Source organism: Nelumbo lutea, chromosome 7, assembly GCF_056320005.1.
Source record: "Nelumbo lutea isolate HS-2025 chromosome 7, American lotus-T2T, whole genome shotgun sequence".
NCBI classification, from domain to species: domain Eukaryota; kingdom Viridiplantae; phylum Streptophyta; class Magnoliopsida; order Proteales; family Nelumbonaceae; genus Nelumbo; species Nelumbo lutea.
The window spans coordinates 18,080,308-18,106,285 of NC_142690.1; the positions used below are offsets into that span (position 1 = coordinate 18,080,308).

At 38.8% G+C, this 25,978-nt stretch overlaps 1 protein-coding gene across 6 annotated transcripts in view; it reads left to right on the plus strand.

Annotated features, from left to right (window-relative positions):
* Positions 1–25,978, plus strand: part of CIP111 (Cam interacting protein 111) — a 52,524-nt gene that overhangs the window by 17,401 nt on the left and 9,145 nt on the right. For all 6 annotated transcript variants that reach the window (XM_088952961.1, XM_088952956.1, XM_088952959.1 and 3 more), the window contains 3 exons: positions 7,372–8,267; positions 9,807–10,011; positions 11,545–11,752. In XM_088952961.1, coding sequence (XP_088809087.1) covers positions 7,372–8,267; positions 9,807–10,011; positions 11,545–11,752 — 1,309 coding nt within the window. The remainder of the gene's footprint in view (positions 1–7,371; positions 8,268–9,806; positions 10,012–11,544; positions 11,753–25,978) is intronic.

Here is a 25,978-nt window from a genome sequence, read left to right on the forward strand (position 1 = left end):
TTGGCAGGGCTGAACCCTGAATTTGACAATGCTAGGCAGCATATTCTTTCTAGGGAGGGTGTGACACTCTCTCAGGCCTATGCTTTTGTCTTTGGAGAGGAGAGTAGGAGGAATGTAATGCTGAGACAACTTGGGATTGACCAGTCGGCTATGGTTTGTACAACAAAACCAAAGCTGAATGGAGACAGGGGGAGTAGTGAGACTAGAAGGGAAGATAAAAAGGACTTGGTGTGTGATTATTGCAAGAAGCCTAAGCATACCATGGACACTTGTTGGAAGTTTCATCCAAATCTTATGCCTATTCGGATAAGAAACAAGAAGGGAAATGCAAATGTAGCCACTACAGGAGACTCTTCAGCCCTTCTCTCCCAAATTGATTGGGAATCCATTGTAGTAGCAACAACGAGAACAGAATTGGAGAGGTTTGGACAACTTAATTAGAGCCATGTTATTCTTGAATAGTCATCAACAAAAATAACAAAATATCTGTATCCATTATATGACATCACTTTATAAGGACCCCAAACATCTGAATGAATTAAAGAAAAAAGACTCGACACACGGTTATCAACCCTAAAATGAAAGGGAACACGATGGTGTTTCCCAAATTGACATGACTCACAATCTAAAACAGAAAGTTGACTCAATGAAGGGACTAAGGACTGCAACACTTTCAGCGAAGGATGACCAAATCTACAATGCCACTGGAGAGGAGAAATGGATGACTGAAGGGCCGTTGACGTTCTTCCACCACCATCAAGATAATACAGTCCACCGGCTTCATGCCTCCACCAATCTTCATCCCCGTCTTGAGATCCTGAAAAACACACATAGAGGGGTAAAATGTGATGAAGCACTCAAGGGACTTGGTTAGCTTACTAACAGACATAAGATTAAATGGAAGCTTAGGTACAAATAAAACAGAGGATCGGGATACAGGGTCTAGGTCAAAATTACCAACACCATAGATAGATGATGTGGAGCCATTCGCAAGGGTAACAGATTGTGATGTTGAGCAATGGGTGAGAGATGAAAACACACCTGGAGTTCCCGTCATGTGATTGGAGGCTCCAGAGTCAATAATCCAGGGGTTGGGTGTGGATGCCAAACAAGCCATACCTGAGTGTGCAAAGGTAGCTGTGTTCTGCTACGACTTGGATTGAACAAACCTTTCATACTCATCCCGAGGAACACTCACCATCTCCTTGCCTTGACCATCTGAGGCATCGGGTCAGCTGACTGGTTCTCCTGTCTAGAGCTGAAACTGGTGTCACTAGTCATGGCATGGTTGGCCCACGTCGAGGGAGGATCATGTAAGTCATAGCAGTAGTTAATAGTATGTCCATCCAAACTGCAACGAGTACACTTCCGTGGACCCGAGCCACGTCCTCTACCACGAGCTCTCCCCGAATCTCAGTACGACCACCACCACGGATATGTGTAGGTCCACCACTACCACTCCTGCCAGGCTAGGTTCCTCGAGCGCCACTTCTGCCACCTCAACCTCTCGATACTGCAAATGCTGATTTATCTGAGACATTAGAATCCATAGATTCAATGGAAGCCCTCCGAAGACGAGCAAACACCTCCTCTAAAGATGGAAGAGCAGATCCCCCTAGTATCTGGGCTCGTACTGGTTCATTCTCAGTCTTCAGCCCCACCAAAAACCGTGTCACATCAAGCTACTCTCGCTATTGCTGTTGAACTTTGACATCAGAAGTGAGAGGATGATAGACGTTTAACTTATTACGAATATTTCTCACACTGGCATAGTACTCCTCAAGGCTCTGATTTCCCTGTTGCAGATTGAAGTATTCCTGATACAATTGATATACCCTAGTGGTATTATCCTGACATGAATACAGTTTCTTAGCATGATCCCACACCTTTTTTGCTGTGTCAAGAAACATGAAGTTCACACTGATTCTGGGTTCCATACTGTTCCACAACCATGTGATGATCTGTGCATCTTCTTGTTCCCAGTCTTCATACTCCTGAGAATTAGTGGGGGGTTTCTCCTCTCTTATGTGCTTCACTTTCTTCTTCGCCTTCAAAAAAACCTCTACAGACTTGGCCCAAGGGACATAGTTCTCTCCATTCAGTTTAATGGAGGTCATTTGGACATTCAGGTAGTCAGTAGATATCATGAAGCTAGGTTTACTATCACTGTTATCTGCCATTGCCGAACTCCCTTGTCACTGAATTCTAAGCACTACACACTGCACACTACACACAAACACTTCACCGAAATCTGCACACTGATTTCAACAGTAATAAATGCTGAGAACTGCAACACCACAAACCCTACTCACCGAAATCTGCACCCTGATTTCAGCAATATTAAATGCTGAAAACTGCAACACCACAAACCCTACTCACCGAAGTCTGCACACTAATTTCAGCAATATTAAATGCTGAAAACCACACTTGTAACAACACAAACCCTAATCCACAGCTACCGGAAGTTTCACCATTAAGTAGACACTATTGCCCTTTGAATCACACACAAACCAGAATAAACCCTAGCATAAACCCTAGCATACTGTAATCTGAAAACCCATCATACGAACTGTACTACACCTCTCATGTATTCCATAACAGAAAATATGCATAAAAAAACTTTACCTCATCGCCTGAAGGTCAACCACACGAAGGACTCCACTGCACCACACGTACCAGCCCTAATTAGGGCTTAGAAACCACAGCAACCAATCACCAACGACACAATCGGAGGCATAGGAACCTCCAAGGGAAGAGGGCGATCACTCCTTTTCAGCCCTTTTCCCGGTCTCCAACTCACAGCTGAGAAACCCAAGAGAAACCCTAGTTCGAATGCACAGAAGACAGAATTCTAGCAAGTCTGATTTGTTCAATGTGGCTCTGATACCATGTTGAAGTTCGACCTGCCCTAGAATTCTGTCTTGTTCGTTGACTGTAAAGTAAAGTGAACAGCAAGAAGTAGAAGTAGGAGAGGAAAGAAGAAGAGAGAAAAGAGAGGTCTGGTTCGAATTAGAGAAAAAAATTATCCCTAGATTCGGCCAGACCTGTTATTATATTATTAACTTATTGGAAAAGACTTATGTGCCCTTCTCAACAAGTGCAGAGACCAAAATACCCCTTCACTAACACCATTAACAAGCATGATAGGACAAAACACATTGAAGTTGATAGACACTTTATAAGAAAAAGGGTAACAACCAGAGAAGTTTGTTTGCTTTATGTCTCTTCAGAGTTGCTAATGTTCTCAGTAAAGGGGTGGCAAGGAACAAGCTTGAACATGATCTACGCAAGTTGGGAATGTGTGACATTTACTACCAACTTGAGGGGGAGTGTTGAAGATTAATTAGTTTTATGATGTTTTTCTGAGTAGATGTTTTATGTTAGTTGTTAGATAGGAGGTGGGGACCACAGTAGTTATGTGAGTCCAAATTTTATTATGTTTTTTGAGTGTTATATATGCTGTTTTATGTTTTTCTGCCCTATAAGGGCATAGTTGTCTTTGAACTGTTATATTATTTTAGTATAAATAATAAGTGGAGTGACCTGGCTGTTGAAGAATGGTTGTAAAAAGGGGAAGGAGTGACCTAGCAGCTGAAGAATGATTTCAGGAGGTTCAAATGGATGTCTAGAAATATGTCTATTCAGGTTGGTTGGGTTAGGAGATTGGCCAACAGCTTAGCTGATAGCTTAGCGAAGCAAGGGGTTCAAAGAACAAAGATGTTTTGGGCACTTTTGTAATTCTGTCTTGGGTTAGCTTCTATGCTGATTTCTTTGTAACTTCTTGTTGTATATTAAAGCTTCTTAATTAATGAAAATTTTCAAAGTTATTGATAAAAAAATGATATTATTACACTAAACTTTATGGGTTTATATTATTTTTTATAATTCTTATACTAGTTTCTTTTTATTATTATTTTATTTGTTTGAGTTCAATCAACACACAATGGCAACTTGAAGATTGTCTTCTTTTTCTTCTTCTTCTCCAGCCCTTATATTTTCTATGTTTCCTTTTCTCTTTTTTTTTTCCTCATAAATTTGTTGATTTTCTATGTTTCAATATGAGGTTTTTACTTATTTCGTGAGGATTATGATAATTATTAGCTAAAGATGTAAATGGAAAGTTAACCTCAACGAAAGTGATGATGATAGGGGGAGGGAGGTTGCCAATGTTAGGGATGCGGAGAAGATGGATGAAAGAATGCTAGTATTGTAGGCAAGCTTGGTAAGCAAAGTAGTTGGAGAGGATATGGATGTGGAAAAACTGGAAGTGTGGACGGTTTTGGAGTGGGGAAAGGAGAAAATCATGGGGGGTATTAAAGTTGGAGTCAGTGTTGGAGTTAGAAAAGTTGAAGAGAAGAGAGTTGGATCTGAGATTGGACTGGTGGTTCCTGGCGGTTGGAGAAATTCCTAGAGGAAGAAAGAGATATGTGGTCTGGATTAGAGTGGTTGGCATACCTTTACATGCCTGGAGCATATTGACTTTTGAAGAGATTGGGAAATGTTTAGGAAGGTTCCTTAAGTATGATGATAAAAATAGAAGTTGGGAGAAGCTAGACATGACAAGGATACTGGTTGAAGTGGAGGATGCTTCTGTAATACCAAGCAAGATGAGCCTTTGGTTGTAGGGGAAACATATGGCTTGAGATTCATAGTGGAAGGTGTGGATGGGACATTTTCAAAGATAGAGAAAGAAGTCCCAAGTGGAGGAAGGAATGACGATGATGGAGTGCTCAGGGAGGTGAAGGTTAGAAGAGAATAGGACGGTGAGGCATTTGGTTACAAAGCAGAGAAGACAGAAAGGAAGAGGGAGTTGAAGAAACACTTGGAAGAAGAAGATGGTGAGTTGGCGGAGTCAAAAGGTAGAGAAGGAAACGTGGAGGAGCTGGGGGCAAGATGGTGAGTTTGCACCTCACAATCCTATACACAAACTGCTAATAGCAAGTAAATGGTTTATTGTATTGCCTTACTATCAAGAGGATGACGTACCCTTGCAAATACATACACAATAAAGGAGAGTATATCCTGTTTGTTCAACAAAAACATGTACAAGAACAAATATGCCATTTTAAGGTCTACTAAGAAAAGTCAGAATTATGTATGATATTTAGCATAGGGTTCATTCTAGATTCAGCCAAGTGAAACCTGACAATAGTGGAATCAGCCACTTTAAGGTAGCCTTCTACAGTGATTTAATGGGCGCACAGGTGAGGTGCATTTTAGGGTATGCACCTTGCCTGGGTACTAGGCGCAGCTCTTTCAAAAGGTGCATCCATGGTTTAAAATGTCCCTAATTTCCCTAATATTTCCACGACATATTTCCATTCAAGGGTAGTGACACGAAATTTTACTGGAACTGACATTTCCCCAATGAACACTACCAACACTATGTGGAATACAAGAGATAGTTTCCACAACATACTTCCATTTCCACTTCCATGGGTAGCAACATGAAATTTTACTGGAATTTACATATTCTCCATTGAACACTACCAATACTATGTGGAGTACAAGAGATAGTATTATAACATAAGTTGGTGACAATATTGTAGGTATGTGAAGTAGCAAGTTATTGTCCATCTAACTTATATGATTGCCACTTTGAGCTAACTCAATATTCATTTCAAATGTGAAGTTAAATATTAGTCTTTGTTTGTGTAATAGATTATTTGGTTAATCTATTACAACCATTTACATTTTCTCTGAGTTTAAATTTTCCTTTAGCTCATTCTATCATTAAGCTCTGAATCTTAAGGTTTATAGGGCAACTTTTAAAACATATTCTTTTGTCTATAACCTTAGTTTCTTGGCTTTGTTTAATGATTTAGAATAAGATAATAATTTAAAAAGGTTTGCTTATGCTTCTTTTATTATGTCATAAAATACCATTCTATATTTTGCGCATTTTACAATCTTTCCACCATATCTATAATTTTTACAATATTTTTGTACGATATTTCTGACATTTCTGACATGTTTCATATATTTGGATGATCGAGATTTCCACCGACATCAGCATTTCAAACCTTGGTGCACCTAGATGCGCCTTGCGCCTTAGTTCAAGCATGTGCCTTTTGAAAATTTCACGCTTTTTTGAACCTAGGGCAACTTTTAAGACATATTCTTTTGTCTATAACCTTAGTTTCTTAGATTTGTTTATTGATTTAGAATAAGATAATAATTTAAAAAGGTGTGCCTATGCTTCTTTTATCATTTCATAAAATACCATTCTATATTTTGCACATTTTAAAATCTTTCCACTATATCTATAAATTTTACAATATTTCCATACGATATTCCCGACATTTCTAACATGTTTCTTATATTTGGATGACCGACATTTCCACTTACATCAACATTTCAAACCTTGGGTGCATCTAGATGCACCTTGCGACTCAGTCCAAGCATGTACCTTTTGAAAATTTCACGCCTTTTTTGCTTTTTTTGAACCTAGCGGCTAGTCTGGGGGTGAAGCCCTCGGACCCCAGCCACACCCCTCGAGGCAAAACCCTAACATGGACTTGTTTGGACTTGCCTTGAGGGGTGTGGTACAAACGTGGCTTGTAGAATCAGGAATGCAATATGTTTTACATTCACATTAGCTACTTGAAGTAATGCAATTGAAGAGAAAAGGAGATTGTGGGTTTTACATGCTTGAAAATGCTTTATATGTTTGATTTTATTTTTAAAATTTCATTTGAATATGTTTTACATGTTATGCTAATGTATTCTAATTTTAGATAATAGTTTTTTTAAAAATTTATTTTAAAAATTAAGTTTATATTTTTTTATTAATATTATGTTTAACATTTTTTGCATTTTTTTGAATTTTCTGACACTTTTTATTCTTTTAGCATTTTTTGTTTATTTTTGTGCCTTGCTTCAAAAAGGTGCACGCCTCGAGCACAAATTTCCCCTTGCACTTTTAAAACACTGGTCTTCTTTGGTAAAAAAAGAAAAGAAAACAGGGGAAATTGGAAAGTAAAGAAAATATGACAATTAAGATTAAAATGTGTTTTGGGTTGTGCTAAATTATCATTCATCAATCCCATGTAGCCTATAGAGTAGAGAACAAAAATGAAAAATATTCCTCATCATTCTTCTTTCTCTCTCTAAGGAAGAAGCTTTGTTATTCCAATTTCAGCTTTGATGACTAAGTAGTTGAAAGGTTGAAGAGAATATGAGTAAATCTTAAAGCTTTCTTTTTCTTTATAAATTTATTAATTCTTTACAAATTTTTAGTAATCATTGTTTTAGGCAACAGTTTTTTTATATTTCCCTTCCACCCCCCCCCCCCCCCCCCCCTTTTTTTGTGTGGGTGGTTGGGGGGGTGTCTCAGACTTTTCCTGATAGATGCTCTTTTCCTCTATGAAGGTTTTGAAGAATGGAGTGCGGTTGTCGTGGAGTCTATCATGCACTTTGGGTTGGCCTGCTATAGGCACAATTGCTTTTGTTTCCCCCATTCAAGTTCAATCCTTAGCTGCACTTTCAAAAGGAACTAATACGTTGCTTGAGTCGACTAATACCACAGTTTCTCATCTCTCACTCTACAACTGCAAGGATCTATATTTGGAATTGATTTCATCTATGAATAGATTAATAATGGAGCATGACAAGCCATATAATTATCTATCAGAGATGAACCACAATCAACTTGAAAATGGAAATATTTCATCCCCCAAGACACCATTGCTCCACCAGCAAAAACTTAATTCTCCCGTTTCTAGTCGACTGCTTTCAGAAAGATGCCAAGAATCTGTGCCAAGTCTAAATAATTCAAAGGGAAAGGCTTTTACTTCATATGATATAACAGTATCACTTGATGATAAAAAGACAAGGGAACTCTGGCAGAGCTGTGCTGTTCGTTGGCTCCGTACTCGCAATTTACTCCCTGGGAATCTTGTCACCATCCCAATACATGGGGAAATGTTCATTTTCCGTGTGGAAGGTACAAATGATTTATTGGAGGAATGCCCTGACCATAGCTTGTCTTATGAAGGAAAACATGATTTATTTCGTCAAACCTCAACTTCGGTGGTTGATGTGAATGTTGCTTTTGTGGACTGTAATACGAAAGTACATTTACGTTCATCATTGACATCAGCAGTTGAAACTCGAGAAAAAATAAGTTTTCCACAACAAATATTTGAAGGCAATAAATTCAAAGTTAACATGACAAACAATCTTCCAAAATTGGGGGGTTTGTCTAAAGAATGTGCTATTTTAAAGGAAATTATTCTCTCCTCATCAGTGAAGGACATTCTATCAAGGTTAGTATCTTGTGCTTCATTGTTCACTTGATAATATATTCATTGTTTGTGATCACATATTTTTTTGTTTTTTTTTTTGATAATTCACATATTTTTTTGTTCCACTCTGCTGAAAGTGAGATTTCATCTTAATTAATTAATTTGTTCAGGAAGTTAAATCATTTGTTGAATGATCAATTGCTCATGCCCTGCTCATGATTCAATTATAGAAGCCTCTGTAATTGCCAATTATCAATAGTGTTTAGCATTGTACTTTTCTGTTTTTTTTTTTTTTCTTAATTTTGTTACAAGTTAATCACCCAGAACAGTAGTGTTTAGCTGTGTGTGTGTGTGTGTCTGGGTTTTCTTTTGATTACTGAGATAGCATTATGTTAAAGTTTCAAAACTGGGATGAAAACAATGAAACATAATAAAAACTTTCTGTGCTTAAAGAGAACATACCATGTATAACTACTTATATGGTTATATATTGCCAAATATCAAAAATAAAATTAAAACCTAATGTCTTGTAAACTTCTTGTATTCAGCCATTTAAATTCCTTCAAAGTCTTTGTCCAGCTGATGAAATTTTTTCAATTTTAATAGGGCCTTCACCTGCTACTCCACTGTTTAGACTGCTTTGGTAACTACTTATATGGTTATATATTGCCAAACATGAAAAATAAAATTAAAACCTTATGTCTTGTAAACTTGTTGTATTCAGCCATTTAAATTTCTTCAAAGCCTTTGCCCAGCTGATGAAATTTTTTCAATTTTAATAGGGCCTTCACCTGCTACTCCACTGTTTAGACTGCTTTGGTAACTAGGTCACAGATCAGATGGTTCAACAAATGTGTTGACCCAGTGACCTGTGACATTATACCAAAATATATTATAAATTATATGATATTAAGTTTATTAACATTAATGTAATAGTAGCTTGATGGGGCTGACAAGCATGAGAATATGGGTTTGACTCTGAGAGTCACCATTTTGTGCAGCAATGTGCCTAAGGTCTATACCCAGTCCAGCAAAGTCTACCTCTACCAAGGCTCCAAATAGTTGGGATCAACATGGTCAGATAGAAAGAGAGAGATGTAGAGAGTAAGAGAGAGAGGGAGGGAGGGATCTTTTGCTAACTATCATTTAGGCAAAAATGCACAAACTAGCATGTGAGCTAAATGGCTTCTATACTAACTTTAAATTAAGTGTAGGTTCAAATCCCCTCAATGTTGTTTTTAGTAACAACAGTAAATACAATTGGCCCGAGCGGTTCATGGACTTCAATTTATTAATGCTTTCACAATCCCAACCAATTTAGACCAGAGCTTAAATGAAGGTTCCCTGGTTCCAAAGGCATTTTGCAGTTATGGAACTCCCATTTGATTTTTGGTGGAACTTATTGTTTATGTCAAACGCAGGTTAAAATCAAATAGTGGAGAAAACATATGATTTAATATGATAGTAAATAGATTTCATTATGCCCATACTTACATTCTGTAATTTTTAATTCAGTGGTATAATCAATACTAACACCCATTACTACTGTAAGTACTTCAGTTTAGGTTTACGCACTACAAAGGGAGTACTTCTTCATGGACCTCCAGGAACTGGAAAGACATCTTTGGCCCGTGCATGTGCTTGTGATGCTGGTGTAAACCTCTTTTCTGTAAATGGACCTGAGATTGTGAGTCAATACTATGGAGAAAGTGAGAAAGCATTGCATGAAGTCTTTGATTCAGCCAGCCAAGCTGCTCCTGCTGTGGTTAGATACTCCATTTCTCATTTCACCTTAAAATGGCCTTTTTTATTTTTCCCTTTTCACACACACACACACACAGACATACAGATATAGATATAGATAGTTGGATAAGGTATACAAGCATTATGAAATGTTTACTTAATGATCCAACCATAGTTTTCAAGGCGCCAAGGCAAGGCTAGGTGACAGGGGCGTGCCTTGTCGCCTAGTCACCTAGTCGCCTAGGCGACACCTAGGCGATAGGGTACTTCTCTAGGTTCCATAACCATCTTTCCTTAATAATTATTCATATTTTCATAAGAGAAGAATAAATTTCATGTTTAAATCTAGAAAATCAACATTTTATGAGAAGAAAAAGAACAAAGGAAAGAAAATTCAAAAAATATAGTGGCTGAACCCCTACTTTTGTTATAGGAAAGAAGAAAAGAAAAGGTGGAAGAAGAAGAAGAAGATGTGGAAGAAGAAAATCTGTTGATCAGACAAAATTTTAAGTTCTTCCCTTGCTTATTGGTTCAGGTTTTGAAAATTTTGAAGGTTCAATCAAGGATCAAGATTTCGATACAATACGCCCTGTATCGGGTGTATTGTATTGTATCTTTGGGGTCCCTATACCAAAGAAATAAAAAAATAGGGGGAGTATCGTTATAAGTACCGATACACCTCTGCCAATACACAGAGGTGTATCAATACTTTGAACCATGGGTTCAATGCAGCATTAGCAATGTTTGCATTGATTAAACCCTAACAAAACAAGAAAATAATAAAAAGAAATTAGTATATAAACACATAAAATGAATATTCTAGTTTAATAATGTCTATTTTATAATTATAATGTCAAAAAATAAAAAATATAAAAGTATTTTATAACTTGGTGCACAAAACTGCTTGGCTACTGGGCGAGGCGAACCTCCAAAGGTGCCTTGTTGCCTAGGCGTCGCCTAGGTGCCCGCCTAGGCGTCGCCTTGACAATTATGGATCCAACAAGCATATACATATGTAAAATATGGGCACTTTCAACAAGCATAAAGATGCACATGATATGCTTGTACTCCCTCCCTATCCCTGCTGATTGATTATGCACCATTAGCCACTGCTCGAAAGTACCATCTATGCCATAAAATTTGATATTTGATGTAACATTCCCTCGGGGGGGGGGTCAATACTTGTATACAATGAATGAATTATAATGCCAAAATTTACTTTGTCTTGTTCCAAAAAAGGGCATCCTATCTAGTCCAATGAATTTCCTCAAGAATAAGCCGCAGGAAATGCTATCTACTTTATCAGTTTGTTTAGTTAGTTTTGGAGTTTAGTAGTTTCTGTTTCTCTCTTTACCTGTTATCCCTGGAATTTCAAATTAAAAGAATTAATTGAAGTTTCAGCAGTTGTGTCCTAAAAATTCTCAAATGCATATCCCTCGCATCTTAGGACAAATTATCTGAACTCCATCTTTTATTCTCAACCATTTTCTCTTACAAAGATGCTCTAATGAACCAATTTCCTTTGCATGCATGGTTAACAATTTTCTGTTTCTAGGTATTTATTGATGAATTGGATGCTATTGCACCAGCACGGAAAGAGGGAGGTGAAGAGTTATCTCAAAGAATTGTTGCAACACTTTTGAATTTGATGGATGGCATTAGCAGAGCTGATGGCATACTTGTAATTGCTGCATCCAACAGGCCTGATAGTATAGATCCTGCATTGAGACGTCCTGGAAGACTAGACAGAGAAATTGAAATTGGTATCGTTCAAATTTTTTATTTTTTTTTTCATTTTGAGTGTGGGTTTTTCCTGCATTCTTTGTTGAACACTAATTTCCTCAAGAATGCTCATTAGTACATACAACATTGTCGAAGTATGCCGCATTCTATGTTTGTATTTTTGTATTATGATGGTGCTTCTGTACTTGATTCTTATACAAAAATATCTTAGGACTAAGAGTTCTAGAAGGTTCTAAAACTGCCGAGATCACAGTTTTCTGCACATCTGTTAAGTAAAGTTCGTCTCATCTTATGAGGGATCTTCTGGATTAACTACATGTGCAATTTCCATACCCACATCATCTTAACACCTCACCATCTGTGGCAAATTACCCCTTATGAATAGTGGCCTTTTGAACACAGTTTCTAGTGCGTTTCCCAAGCATTGTGGTAAGTGTCATGACAATTGGGGGGTACTTTTATCTTTATGTTTTTCTCTTAAGTGCTGTCACAATGTGTAAGGGCAGATTGGTTGTTTAAATTTGTAAAGAAGTATTATTATACCATCCAACTGATGGGGTTTTCATCTTTCTCCCATCTTTTTCTTCCTCTCTGTCTCCTTTTTTCTCTAATCTTCGCACAGATCAATTCTAAGATAGAAATTAATTATTAGAACATGGTATCAGAGCATTGTGAAGCATGTGATCTCATTTAGTAAGAAGTTGAATTGCCACATTCCCTTTTCTTTCTTCTCTCTAGATCTAACTCACTCTACTCAAGAAATCAGATTTGCAAGTCTCTCTTTTCCTCTTTTTCTTGATCATGTCACCATGAGTGACTATGGAGTGCCATGTATAATGTGGTTCAAGTCCTTTATTTGATAGTGTCAAATGGAGATCCAGGTGCTGTATTTGAGTATCAAAATTGATGGCATGTCAAGAAGTTTCTTGTGATGTGGGTGATGGAGTTCTGAAATTTTGTAGGAAGGTCTGTTGAGTTTTTCAGAGTTGTGCTAGTTAGAAGTCAATAATATGTGGTGTGCAGAGAGGAACTATGGCAGCCTCTGGAAATGGAAGTGATGAATTTAAGCCAAATGTTGTTGTTTCCCCAGAACATTTCATAGTGCAAATAACATTCATTGGACTAAATGGGGAAATCTATATCCCTTTGGCAGAATTTATGGGTCTTTTATATAACCAAAGGTAAACTTAAGTAGTCGAAGGATGACAAACCTATGGCTGGTACCTATGGTTATAATGAATGAATGCAAGAGAATGCCCAAATCATGATTTAGTTCATGCTCTGACATTAAACTAGAGAGAAACCATGCAACATCAAGGTGCTTCCTCTATTACATCAGGGTGCCAGCCTGATGTTGTTACACAAATTCATGCCCAGACCTCTGTGCTACTGACCTTCCATTACTAATGGATGTGTTTACTTATCTTTGTAAGGTTTCTTTGGGATCTACCGCAATGGTTACTAGTTCCAATAAATCTGCATTGGTTGTTTTTAGAGCTGGAGGACAAGGCAGTAAAGGTGCTGGTTGTGGGGCTAGAGAGGAGGTGGCAGGACGGGTCCAGTCATACCTGCAAGTTATGGAGGTGGTTGAAGCAGGTGGGGTGCAATTGGGGCTGACTTGTTTGTTTTTTGCATTACATACATTGTTCGATGTATATAGCCTCATATTTTTACTACAATAACAATAACAGCAACAGCAACTATGGTTTTGTAGAAATCACTGATGTGGTCCCCACCTCTTTCTATTGTACTCGTATACAACTACTAGTTATTTAAGTGTCGGTCCACAATTAGTTGTTAGTCTTTTATTAGGACTTTAATTGCTGTCTTTTATTAGGATTTTAATTTTTCCATGTAAGCAATCTTATCCTTACTTTAGAATTAATATAAATAGAAAGAAGGGGGCAGCAGATTAAGCATCTTCTTCTTTTCTGAAATCCTTCCTTTGAAATCTTCTTCTCTTCTTTTCTCTTTCTCCTCTCATTCTCTCCTCTCATCCTCTTAATTTCCTGTTGATTATACACCACAACTTGGGCTGTCAATAGTCTCATCGGCTACATGGTATCAGAGCCAACCTAGGAAACCTTATGATAGTCTGACATGGCTGGCTGCATAAGAATTTCCTAGGGTTGGAAAATTTCCAGCAAAAAGGGATCATCGGCTGAGTCTTGGAGATTGTTGGTGAAGCATCAGAGGATGACCAGCAATTAGGAAGAGTCGGAAGGAAGAACCCTCAAGATTAGGGTTCATACTTGTTTTTAAAGGCTGCGGCCAGAAAGTCAAAAGGAAGAACCCTCAAGATTAGGGTTGAGAGTTATCTTTGAAGGTTGCGGCCAGAGTTTTGCTGAAGTAAGTCAATCTTTTCTATTAAAAGGATTACCTTTTCTGGTTATTTCAAAGGTTCGATTGAAATTTTTTTCCTCCTGAACTGTTCTTGATACATTAAAAGAATAGTATTTTGGTTACTTTAAGAGGTGTGGCTGAACTGGTTGTGTTCTTGGCTTGTTTCTTGACCTTTGACTGGTTCTAGGTTCAAGATTCTAGTTTCTTAACTGTCGCCAATTCTAGGGCTGCAGTTAGTTTCAGCCTTGCACTCTCAGCCCTACACTCTAAGTTGTACTTGGAAGGCTATCTTTTTTGGGTGGATTGCCGACCTAGAAGGATAAAGTAGGTTCGGCTGATAGCAAATTCTGGGTGTAATTGCCCAGTCTCAGTGATACAAAAGGCATTTGTTAATCTTTTCTTTACAAAGAATGGAGTTTAAGAGCCAAGGGGAAAACTATTCAGGGGTTGGTGGTGCTGGTAGCATACCTGAGAACAGTTTTTAGATTACCACTGTAAAATTTGATGGGTCAAACTACCTAGAGTGGGCCCAATCAGCCATGATGGCTATTGGGGGTAGAGGAAAACTAAGTTATTTACTGGGAGATGTCAAGGAACCAGCAAAGGACCAAATATATACAGAATGGGTTCAGGAGAACTATTTGGTTATGACATGGCTATGTAACTCCATGCAACCACATATCATCTGAAATTATTTATGGGCAAAAACAACTAAAGAAATTTGGGATATCATGAAAGAAACCTACTCCCATCCCCTCAATGTTGTTAGGGCCTATGAGCTAAAATGTAAGGTGAATAACCTTAAGCAAGGAGAGAAGCTAGTCTCGGTTTATTTTTCCACATTGAAATCCTTGTGGCATGAGATTGATTACTTAGAAACAATTGAGTGGGAAAGCCAGAAGGATGCACAAACCTATAGAAAGCAAGTTGAAACCAATAGGGTTTTTGAGTTTCTAGCTAGTCTGAATTCTGAGTATGACATTCTGAGACAACAGCTTCTAACAAGAGACAATGTGACTCTATCACAAGCTTACTCTCTAGCACATAGTGAAGAAAGTAGAAGAAAAGTTACGTTACAGTATTCGCCACTTGAATCAGCCTTGGCAGCAACTAAACCCAAGTTTGGGGGGGGTAAGGAGAGAGATATGAAGAAGGAAGACAAGAAGGACCTAATATGTGAACATTGCAAGAAACCTAAGCATACCAAAGAAACTTGTTGGAAGCTACATCCTCATCTAGTTCCCGCAAAGCTCAGGAACAAAAAGGGGAATGCTAATACAACTATTACTACTGATTGTGCAACATCATCAGGCACAAGAGCAGCACCACTAGACACTCTAGTTGCTGTCCGAGCTGCCTTGACTCAATTGGAAAAGGAGGTTGGTAATTCAGCATCATCATCTCAGCCAGTCACAACACCAACTCCTCCCACCTCAGCCATTTGCTCATTCAGGTACACGGGCCTCAGCTTATCATGCTTCAGCTCCAGGTAACATTGAACATTGTTGGGTAATATATTCAGGTGCATCTGATCATATGACTGGTTTGCCTTCACTATTTACTACCTATCACTTATCCTCTGGTAAAGACAAGGTGTTTATTGCTGATGGATCACTTGTTCCCATTTTTGGCAAGGGAGACATCAAGTTGTCTAGTGCCATTTCCATGTCTTCTGTTCTGCATGTTCCTAAACTTAGCACCAATTTACTTTTAGTTAGTAGCATTACTAAAAACCAAAATTGCCCAGTAACCTTTTTTCCTGATCGATGTGTTTTTCAGGGCTTGGAGACAAGGAAGGTGATTGGGACTGGCCGTGAGACAAATGGAATCTATCTTCTTGGAGGAAGTTCATAGTGGGACGATAGTGAAGTAAGAGGGTCTTTTGTTTCTCAGTCTGTTGGTCAAGTCATGCTTTGGCATAACCGATTGGGTCATTTATCCTTTAGGTCTTTGAAAAGCTTGTTTCCTAGTTTATTTGAATCTATCTAGATGTCCAATTTAAAGTGTGAAAGTTGTGAGCTTGCAAAGCATTGTAGAACAACCTATTTATTAAGTAATAGAAGTAGTGTTCCTTTTGACATTGTGCATACCGATATTTGGGACCATATCACATCACTGCTATGGGGGGTACAGATACTTCTTGCTGTTTGTTGATGACTACACCCGGTTTTCTTGGGTCTACTTGATGTGTTCTCGAGGTGAGGTCCCTACCCTAACCCAGACCTTTCATCAAATGATTTCAACCCAGTTTGGGGTAAAAATCAAAATTTTCAGATTCGATAATGCGAGAGAATACTTTAAAACATCACTAGCCTCTTATTTTCTTGACCATGGGATTATCCATTAGAGTACCTGCCCTCATACCCCTTAGCAGAATGGGGTGGCTGAGAGAAAGAATAGGCACATATTGGAAGTAGCTAGAGGTATCATATTCAACTCCAATGTGCCTATACATTTCATTTCATCAACCGAATTCCTTCACGGGTTCTTGACATGAAACCCCCATTCACTCTTTTATATCCTGATAAAGAGTTGTTTTCTGTCCCTCTTAATACCTTTGGTTGTACCTGCTTCGTGCAAACTCTTGGCCCCTCACTGTTCCAAATTTGACCCTAAAGCCTAAAAATGTATTTTCCATGGTTATGCACAAACTCAAAAGGGATACTGCTGCTACAAACCTGCTTCAGGAAAGAGATTTGTATCCATGGGTGTTACTTTCTTTGAGGATGTACCTTATTACTCGAGGGTTTCTTCTCAGGGGGAGAGTAGTACGGTTGGGGTTAACACATCAGAAGTCCCTTTACTTGTTCCATTGAGTGAAAAGGGGTGTAATGGGGAGGGTTGTCAAAAATGTCGAGATTTGAGAGTTTATCACATACGATGGAGGCAAGTTGATTTCGATCATCAGCAGTCCAGGCCAGCCCCAATTCCTTCTGAAGATCTAGGTCTAGGTATTACATCTCTTCCAGCTCCCATTACAGATGAGCCTTCTGCTGCTGAGCCTTCCCATCGCAGTCCGTAAAGGCAAACGCCGTTGCACCTCATCCACAACCCACTGTATTTCACAATTCTTGTCCTATGATCACCTGTCCCCCTCTTACAAGTCCTTTCTTACATCATTTGTTGATATTCCCATTCCCAGAACAATACAGGAAGCCCTGACCATTCCTGAGTGGAAAGACGCAATGGAGGTAGAAATGGATGCCCTTCTGAGAAACAATACCTGGGAGCTAGTTGATCAACCCAAAGGGAAGAAACCAGTTAGATGTAGATGGGTGTTTATTGTGAAACATAATGCTGATGGTTCCATTGAAAGATATAAGGCCCGATTAGTTGCAAAGGGATTTACTCAGACTTATGGTATAGATTACTTGGAGACTTTTGCACCAATAGCAAAAATGACCACTATCAGAGTGTTATTATCTCTTGCAACTAATTACTCTTGGCTCTTGTTCCAAATGGATGTTAAAAATGCCTTCCTCAATGGAGACTTGCAAGAAGAAGTGTACATGCAGTTACCTCCTGGTTTTTATAGTACAGAGACAGTAAGAAGGTTTGCCGGTTGAATAAAGCTTTGTATGGACTAAAACAGTCCCCCAGAGCTTGGTTTGATAGATTTAGACAAGCCCTTGAAAAGTTTGGCTATGTGCAGGCTCAACTAGACCACACTTTGTTTATTAAGAAAGTTTATGCTTCCTTGACTCTACTTGCTGTATATGTGGATGGCAGTGTAGTAACAGGGAGTGATAACAGCGAAATTGAGTCTCTTAAGAAACTTTTCCATCAAGAATTTGAGGTAAAGGACCTGGGAGAGCTACGATATTTCTTGGGTATTGAAGTAGCTCGGTCCAAGCATGGAATCTTTGTTTCTCAAAGGAAGTATGTCATTGATTTGTTAAAAGAAACAAGAAAGTTGGGTGTTAAGCTAGCTAATACACCTATTGAACAGAATCACAAGATTAGTGCAGAAGGTGGAGCCTTTTGAAGATAAAGCTATGTTCTAAAGATTAGTTGGAAAACTACTATTATCTTTGTCTTAGACAACCAAACATCAAATATGCAGTCAGTATATGCACTCTCCCAGAACTACCCACCTACTTGTTGTTTTGGCATATTTAAAGAGGTGTCTAGGCAGAGGTGTATTATTTAAGGATAATAATCACATGAAGATAGAAGTTTACACAAATGCAGATTGAGCCGGTTGTGTTGATGATAGAAGGTCTACCTTTGGATATTGCGCCTTTGTAGGAGGTAACCTTGTTACTTGGAGGAGTAAGAAACAAAATGTTGTTTCTCGTTCCAGTGTTGAAGCTGAATATCGGTCTATGGCAAATGGTGTGGCTGAAATACTATGGTTGAAATCACTGTTTGATGAATTGGGTATTTCCTATGAGAAACCTCTAGTGTTGTACTGTGATAATCAAGCTGCTATTAATATAGCTCATAACCCAGTACAACATGACAGAACCAAGCACATTGAATTCGATCAACATTTTATTAGGGAAAGGGTTGCATCTCAAGAAGTCTGTCTTTCATACATCAGCTCCCACATGCAGCTTGCTAATCTTCTCACCAAGGCAGTTTCAAAGGAGTTAGAAGCAGATCTATGCAAGGTGGGAATGACAAACATCTATTCCCAACTTGAGGGGGAGTGTAGAAACCACTCCCCACCTCTTTCTATTGTACTCGTATACAACTACTATGTGGTCCCCACCTTTTTCTATTGTACTCATATACAACTACTAGTTATTTAAGTGTCAGTCCACAATTAGTTGTTAGTTTTTTATTAGGACTTTAGTTGTCTTTTATTAGGATTATAATTTTGCCATGTAAGCAGTCTTATCTTTACTTCAGAATTAATATAAATAGAAAGAGGGGGGTGGCAGATTAAGCATCCTCTTCTTTTCTGAAATCCTTCTTTCGAAATCTTCTTCTCTTCTTTTCTCTTTCTCCTCTCATTCTCTCCTCTCATCCTCTTAATTTCCTGTTGATTATACACCACAGCTTGGGCTGTCAGTAGTCTCATACGACTACAGTTTTAAAAGGCTATGAGGTGTTTTCCCTTTTAAGGAGGTTTGGTGCATGCCCATTCCCCCTACGGTCTTGGCATTCTGTTGGGAAGTCTTCTACGGGAAACACCTTGAATAATCTACAAAAGAGGAGACCTTATCTTTGTCTCTCACCTAATGGTGTACTCTTTGCAGGTCTCATGGTGAGGACTATTACCGTTCACTAATTTCCTGTGCAGTTATTGTAGATTTGTGGGTTTGGCCCATCTCGTTCTTTGGGTGCAAGTGAAATAGGCCAGCAGATGTAAGCATGCATTTTGATCCGTATACCGTCTACTTTTTTTTGGCAGCAACGAAGAGGAAAAATATTGTGGAGGTATGCAAGAGCAGCTTTGCTTTGGACAGTGGGAAGAAAGGAATGCTAACATATTCCAAGAGAAGGAGAGAAGCAAACAAGAATTGAAGGAATGTATCATTCTTCTGGCTGAAATCTTTGGATTTATTTCATCAGTTCTCTTTTAGTGATCTTTGGAGGCATTAAGCAGTAGTGGCAGGTAGCTCCTTTTGGAAGAATAAGGTGTATATGAGTTGGGCACCCCTTTCTGAAGGCTTTAATAAATTAAATTTTGATGGGTAACAGTGAAGGTAACCCAGGTCCCTCTGAGATGCGAGGGGTTATAAGGAATGAAAGTGGTTATGTGGCTCTCTTATACTTGTGCCCTTTAGATGCGGAGGACTCCACTAGGGCGGAATTACAAGCTGCCCTGCAAGGGGTACAATTTGTAGTACAACTAGGAGTGCAACAGCTACTAATAGAGGGTGACTCCATGGTGGTTGTGGGGTGGCTATAGAACCTAGAGACTGTGGTTTGGTGCTTCAAGAATGAACTTAAAAAATTCAAGTGGATGACAAGATGTGTGTCAGAATACAATGGGTGGGGAGATCAGCTAATGCTATGGTTGATAGTTTAGTCAAGCAAGGGGCAAATAGGGAACAATTGTATTGAGCACTATTTTTGGTTTTGACTACTGTGAGAGGTCTCAGCTAATGCCTCTCCTTGAATACTTGTACCTGTTTTCGCCACTCTCTAATGAAAAAATTTTCACATTCATCAAAAAAAGGCTATGAGGTGAGGTAGAGCAAAATGCCTAGCCTCATAGCCTTTCCATGGATTAAGAGGCTATTGCATCGGATTTGATGAGATGTACACCTCACAAAAAGTGTAGAAATTGGAAGAAAACAAAAGAAAATTTTAAAATATTATTTGTTATAATACTCCAGAATTCAAGAAAGTTTAATTATTTGGTTGGTTATAAATAAAACAAAACAATCTAAATTCAAAAACCACTCATAAATCTCAGCATCAGATGGTTAACCTAAGGTACACAAAGGAGGAAGAGGCATCAGTGTGGGTGCTGTCTAAGCTGTTTCTGTTTGTGGAGTTTCTGGGTATCTCTATAAGAGGCGTGGAGGACGAAACAAAAGCTTTTTTGGTTGCAATTGAGAATAGACACTTAATGGAGAAGGGCAAGAAGAACCAGAGGCAATCTAAGGGCTGTTGCGTCTGGCCTGGGGCCTTAATGATGGCGGAGGGGTGGGGAGCTGAAATAACAGATCTATAAGAAGATAATTTATGGTGAACTTGAAATTGATTTCGTGGAATGTGAGAGGACTTGGCTCTGGTAGAAGGAGACTGGTGATTGGGAATTTTTTAAAGGAAAAGAAACCTGATATCCTTTTGTTGCAGGAAACGTAACTCCAAAATTTCAGCTCCAGAATAGTGAGAAGTGTATAGGGTTTTGGCCCATGTGATTGGCTGTCACTACTGTCAGTTAACACTGCTGGCAGTGTAGCTGTAATTTGGAACACAAGCAATTTTAAGCAGCTAGATAAAGAGATTGGCAGATTTTCTGTTTCAGTTAGACTGCACTAGATCCCATCTGATGTTTCTTTGGTTGTGACAGGAGTTTATGGCCCCGTTGAGTCCAGCCTAAAAGAAGCTTTCTGGGCCGAGCTAGAGGGTGTGAGAAGGAAGTGGAGTGGACCCTGGACAGTCGGTGGTGATTTCAATGCCATCCTATGGGTGGAAAACAAAAAGGACTGCACTAGATCAGATAGAGGTATGCGGTTATTTTCAGATTTCAGGCAGAAATGGGAGTTGATTGATCTGCCTCTGGCTGGGGCATTCTATACTTGGACTAACAACCAAGAGCAGCTCTCTCTGGTCAGATTGGATAGGTTTGTAATTCCCAGTGATTGGGAGGAACTCTTTCCCAATTCGATTCAAGAAGCACTTCCGAGACCAGTTTCAGACCATGTGCCCTTGCAGCTGAAAATAAATGGAATTAGAAGGCAAGGTAATTTTGATGTGTTGGCTTTTCAAGAGGAGGTCAAGTGGAGGCAAAGATCAAGAATCAAGTGGTTAAAGGCAGGCGACAGTAATACTGTCTTCTTCCACAAGATGGCCAATGCAAGATGGAGAGTTAATTCAGTTTCTACGAGAACTTATACAAAGAACAGTGCAGATTTACGCCAAAGCCAGAGGGGCTGAGTTTCAAAAGCCTTTCTTTAAAAAATATTGGGAGCTAGTCAAACAAGACTTTCAAAAAGTCTTTGAGGAATTCCATACTTCGGCGGCTTTTGAGAGGAGTCTGAATTCAACCTTCATCTCTTTAGTCCCCAAGAAGAATGGAGCCAAAGAGCTGAAAGATTTCAGACCATCAGCTTGTTATGGAGTGTTTATAAGATTTTGGATAAAGTGCTTGCTAGCTACAAGATTAAGAAAGGTCATGAGCTCTCTGATTTCCAGCTATCAAGGTGCTTTTGTAAGCAACAGACGTATACAGGACAGTGCCTTAGTTGCCAATGAACTCATTGACTCGAAAGTTAGGAGTGGGGAGGCAGGTCTGGTTTGTAAACTGGACCTAGAGAAGGCTTACGATCATGCAAACTGGGCTTATCTAGATTACATGTTGGACAGAATGCAGTTTGGACAGAAATGGAGGCAGCTAAAGGCAAGTTCAGAAGTTCGAGGGGTTTAAGACAAGGTGACCCTCTGTCACCTTTTCTGTTCTTGAAAGTAATGGAGGGCTTTAGCAAAATGACTGAGAGAGTGGCAGAGTCAGGCCTGTTGAGAGGTTTTGAGATCAGTCCTGGAGGTACAAGAGTCTCATTGCTGCAGTATGCTGATGACACTATTTATTTGTGAGGCTTCTCCGGAGCAGGTCCTTAATCTCCACTTCCTTTTGATCTGGTTTGAGGTGGTGTCAGGTCTGAAAGTTAACTTCTCTAAAAGTGAAATGTTACCAGTTGGGACCATCTCGAATATTCAAGAGTTGGCTGAAGTGTTGGGGTGTAAAACAGGTAAATTCCCCTCCTCTTACCTTGGTCTTCCTTTAGGGGCAAAGAGTAACTCAAGCAGCATTTGGAATCCCGTTTTGGAAAGAGTTGATAGAAAACTTGCCTCGTGGAAAGCTAGATATCTCTCCAAAGGGGGTAAACTGGTTTTGGTTAAGAGTGTTCTGGCCAGCTTGCCGACCTACTATATGTCTCTCTTCTTGATGCCCACGGAGGTGGCTGTGAAGATTGAGAAAAAGATAAGGGACTTTCTGTGGCGAGGGTGGAAAGACTCCTCGAAGTACCACTTGGTAAAGTGGTAAGAAGTATGCAAGCCCATTTCCCATGGTGAGCTTGGGATTAGGAAGGTGAAACTCTTCAACCTTGCTCTCGTGGGAAGCTGGTTTTGGAGATTTTTCACTGAGAGTCAAGAGCTGTGGAGGATGTTAATAGCCGGAAAATATGGTTTTAGTGGAAATGGTTGGGATGCCGGAGGGTCACAACAATCTTTTGGGTGTAGTGTATGGAAAGGTGTTTATAAAGCCTATACTCTTTCCATCAGAGGTATTTCTTATAAAGTGGGAAATGGTAGGCGACTGAAGTTCTGGTTGGATCCTTGGTGTGGTAACTTCTCTCTAAAAGAAAGGTTCCCTGTTTTGTATGATGCAGCTGAAGACAAATTGATATCGGTTGTAGATTGTTTTGCACAGGTGGGAAAGGTTCTAGCTTGGTCCCCTGCTTTCAGAAGGAATTTCAACGACTGGGAGTTGGATCAGGTGGCTGAATTGCTCTGTGATTCAAGAGCAACACCCAGATCTGCAATCTGAGGATACTAGATGGGTGTGGTCCAAATCTGGTTGTTTTACTGTCAAATCTTTCTATCTGGGCTTGCTAGGGAGTAACAGCCAGGCCTTCCCATCTAGAGCCATATGGGAGACCGCATCTCCTTTGAAAGTCAATTTTTTTTTTTTCTGTGGGTAGCTGCAAAAGGAAAATGTCTCACCAAAGGTATGTTGAGTAGGAAGGGTTTCAACTTATCAGTTTTAAACTGTTCCTTGTGCAATTTGGCTCCAGAAACAGCAAATCACCTTTTTTTACACTGGTTTCACAGAAGAGGTGTTGCAGCACTTCCTCAGAGCTATAAATCTGAGTTGGACAAGGAAGGAAAGCTAGTATGGTCTGCCGTTCCAACTACTGTTTCATGGGAAATTTGGATAGAAAGGAACGATAGGATTTTTGAACAAAAAAACAGGACTGAGGCTGGGGTGATTAACTTTGTAGTGGAAGAGTTGAGAAGCTGGTTGTCTAGCTCTGATTTGTTTAAAGATGTTTTTGGTTCTGGGGCTATAAGGATGTTTTGAGGGTGAACTTTTTTGGGGGGCTATAAGGTTGTTTGTATTGACTATTGTACAGTCTTTTTACAGTTCATACTGAATACAACACTTTACTTTACCTTTTTAAAAAATAAATACATACATATATATATATATATAGTGGGACCCATCAATTTGCTAACTAAAAGTAGTAAGTATGATTTTTCATTTCTTTCTTTAATAAAAATTAAGAAAACTAACAATATCAATATAATAAAAAACTAAACAAATTTGTTAAGTAATTCTTATACACTCAGTTACTCATATGCCATTTAGTTCCAATAAAGAAATTGTATATGAAGGAAATTATCACTAGATTTCTTTTCTTTGCCCTAATCCAATTATAATTGATGAAAATACCCTATGTGGTCATTGTATGGACAAATTTTACATAGCATTGGGCCAAGGGAAAGCCCCCCCCCAACACTTCCCTTGTTTCATGTGCATGGGGATTTTTGCTCTATTTTGGTAAGCTTGTTTCACTCGCTTGCCTCCACTTAAACAACCACCCCAGCTGGCATTAATTGCCTCCAGTTGGAAATATGCATGTTAAATAGATAGATTATTTTATTTGGTTTAAAAAGGTTATAACCATTACCAATTTGCAGACGATACTTTGTTATTATGTGATGGTGAGGATCTAGCGTGGATTACAAATTTGAAGACAATGGTGCAACACTTTAAACGAATGACAAACTAAAGGTGAATTTTTATAAAAGTTGCATAGCTGGAATCATCATGCCAAATGGAGAACTAGCAGAGTGTGCAGCTATCTTGGGGTGTAATGTATCTCGGTGGCCTCTGAATTCCTTAAGTTTACCCCTTGGAGCTAACCCAAAAGAGTTAAGTTTCTAGAACCTTGTCATGAAGAGATTCTCTAAAACAATGTGGTCAAAATTTTACGATCCACAATTTGAATCATGAATCCAATTACCATTAGGCATTGTTGGTGTTTTAGTGATGAAGAGGGCAGCACTATTGGTCTATTTTCTAGGCCAATAGGTGAAGGGGACTCATTAAGGGCTGGGATCTTGGCTATGATGGAAGGAATGCGAAGAGCAAAGGATATGAATATCAGTAAATTGATCATAGAAGGGGATTCAAAACAGGTGGCAGGATGGTTGCAAAGGGAAGAAGCTGGACCGTGGAATTATAGCAATGAAAGGAAGAAATTCAAATAGCATACACAAGACATGGAAGTGAGGGTTTGTTGGGTGTAGGGGTGGATTCGAACCGAGCCGAGCTGAATAGTACCAGGCTCAAGCTTGGCTCGAGACTATTGTACAAGGCTCGATCTCGAGCTCAAGCTTGAGCTCGAGCTCAACTCGAGTCAAGAGTTCATAAGTTCGAGCTCGACTTGGCTCGGCTCGTTTTATATTTTATAAAAATATTTAGAAAAAATATTTTATAAAAATAAAAATTATATATAAAATTTTATTTTAATTTATATTTAAAAATTAAGAATTATAATAATTAATAATGTAATACTTTTATTATATATATATTCGAGTCGGCTCGTGAGGCTCACGAGCCGAGCTCTAGTAGTCTCGAGCTTGGCTCGTTTAACAGTCGAGCCATTTAATTGGGCTCGAGCTCAGCTGAAACAGAGCCGAGCCGAGCTTTTCACGAGTCGAGATCAAGCAGCTCGTGAAAAGCTTGGCTCGTTGCCACCCCTAGTTGGGTGAAAAGAATTGCCAATGGTTTAGCTAATGCTTTGGCAAAACAAGGGGTGGGAGGAAATCAATTGCTTGAGGTTCAATTGTAAATTCTTTTTTATCTTTCGGGAGAGTTAAGAGTTTTTAGCTCTCCTCCTTGTTGTTTTTATGGTCTTAATGAAATCTGAAGTTATTGATAAAAAAAATCCCAAGGGTTTCGATTTGAATCTTATGTCTGAATCCTTTTCTGCAAAAATCTTACAATATTTGTTTGAATCCTATGATTCCTTTGATTCATTGCAATTCGAATAAATTCAATTAAGAAATAGTTTTTTACTTCATCATTTTTTGTTTACATTTAGTTTTGTCATGGGAGACTTGTTTTAAAGCCCTTAAGAAAATGATTCGTTTGCATTACTTAAGACCAACATTGAGTTTATTTTGCATCATATACAGGTTAAATAGTCAAACTTGATTGTATGATATTATTGTCGTGGGCTTCTATTGTATAAGTGGTAAATTCTATTGTT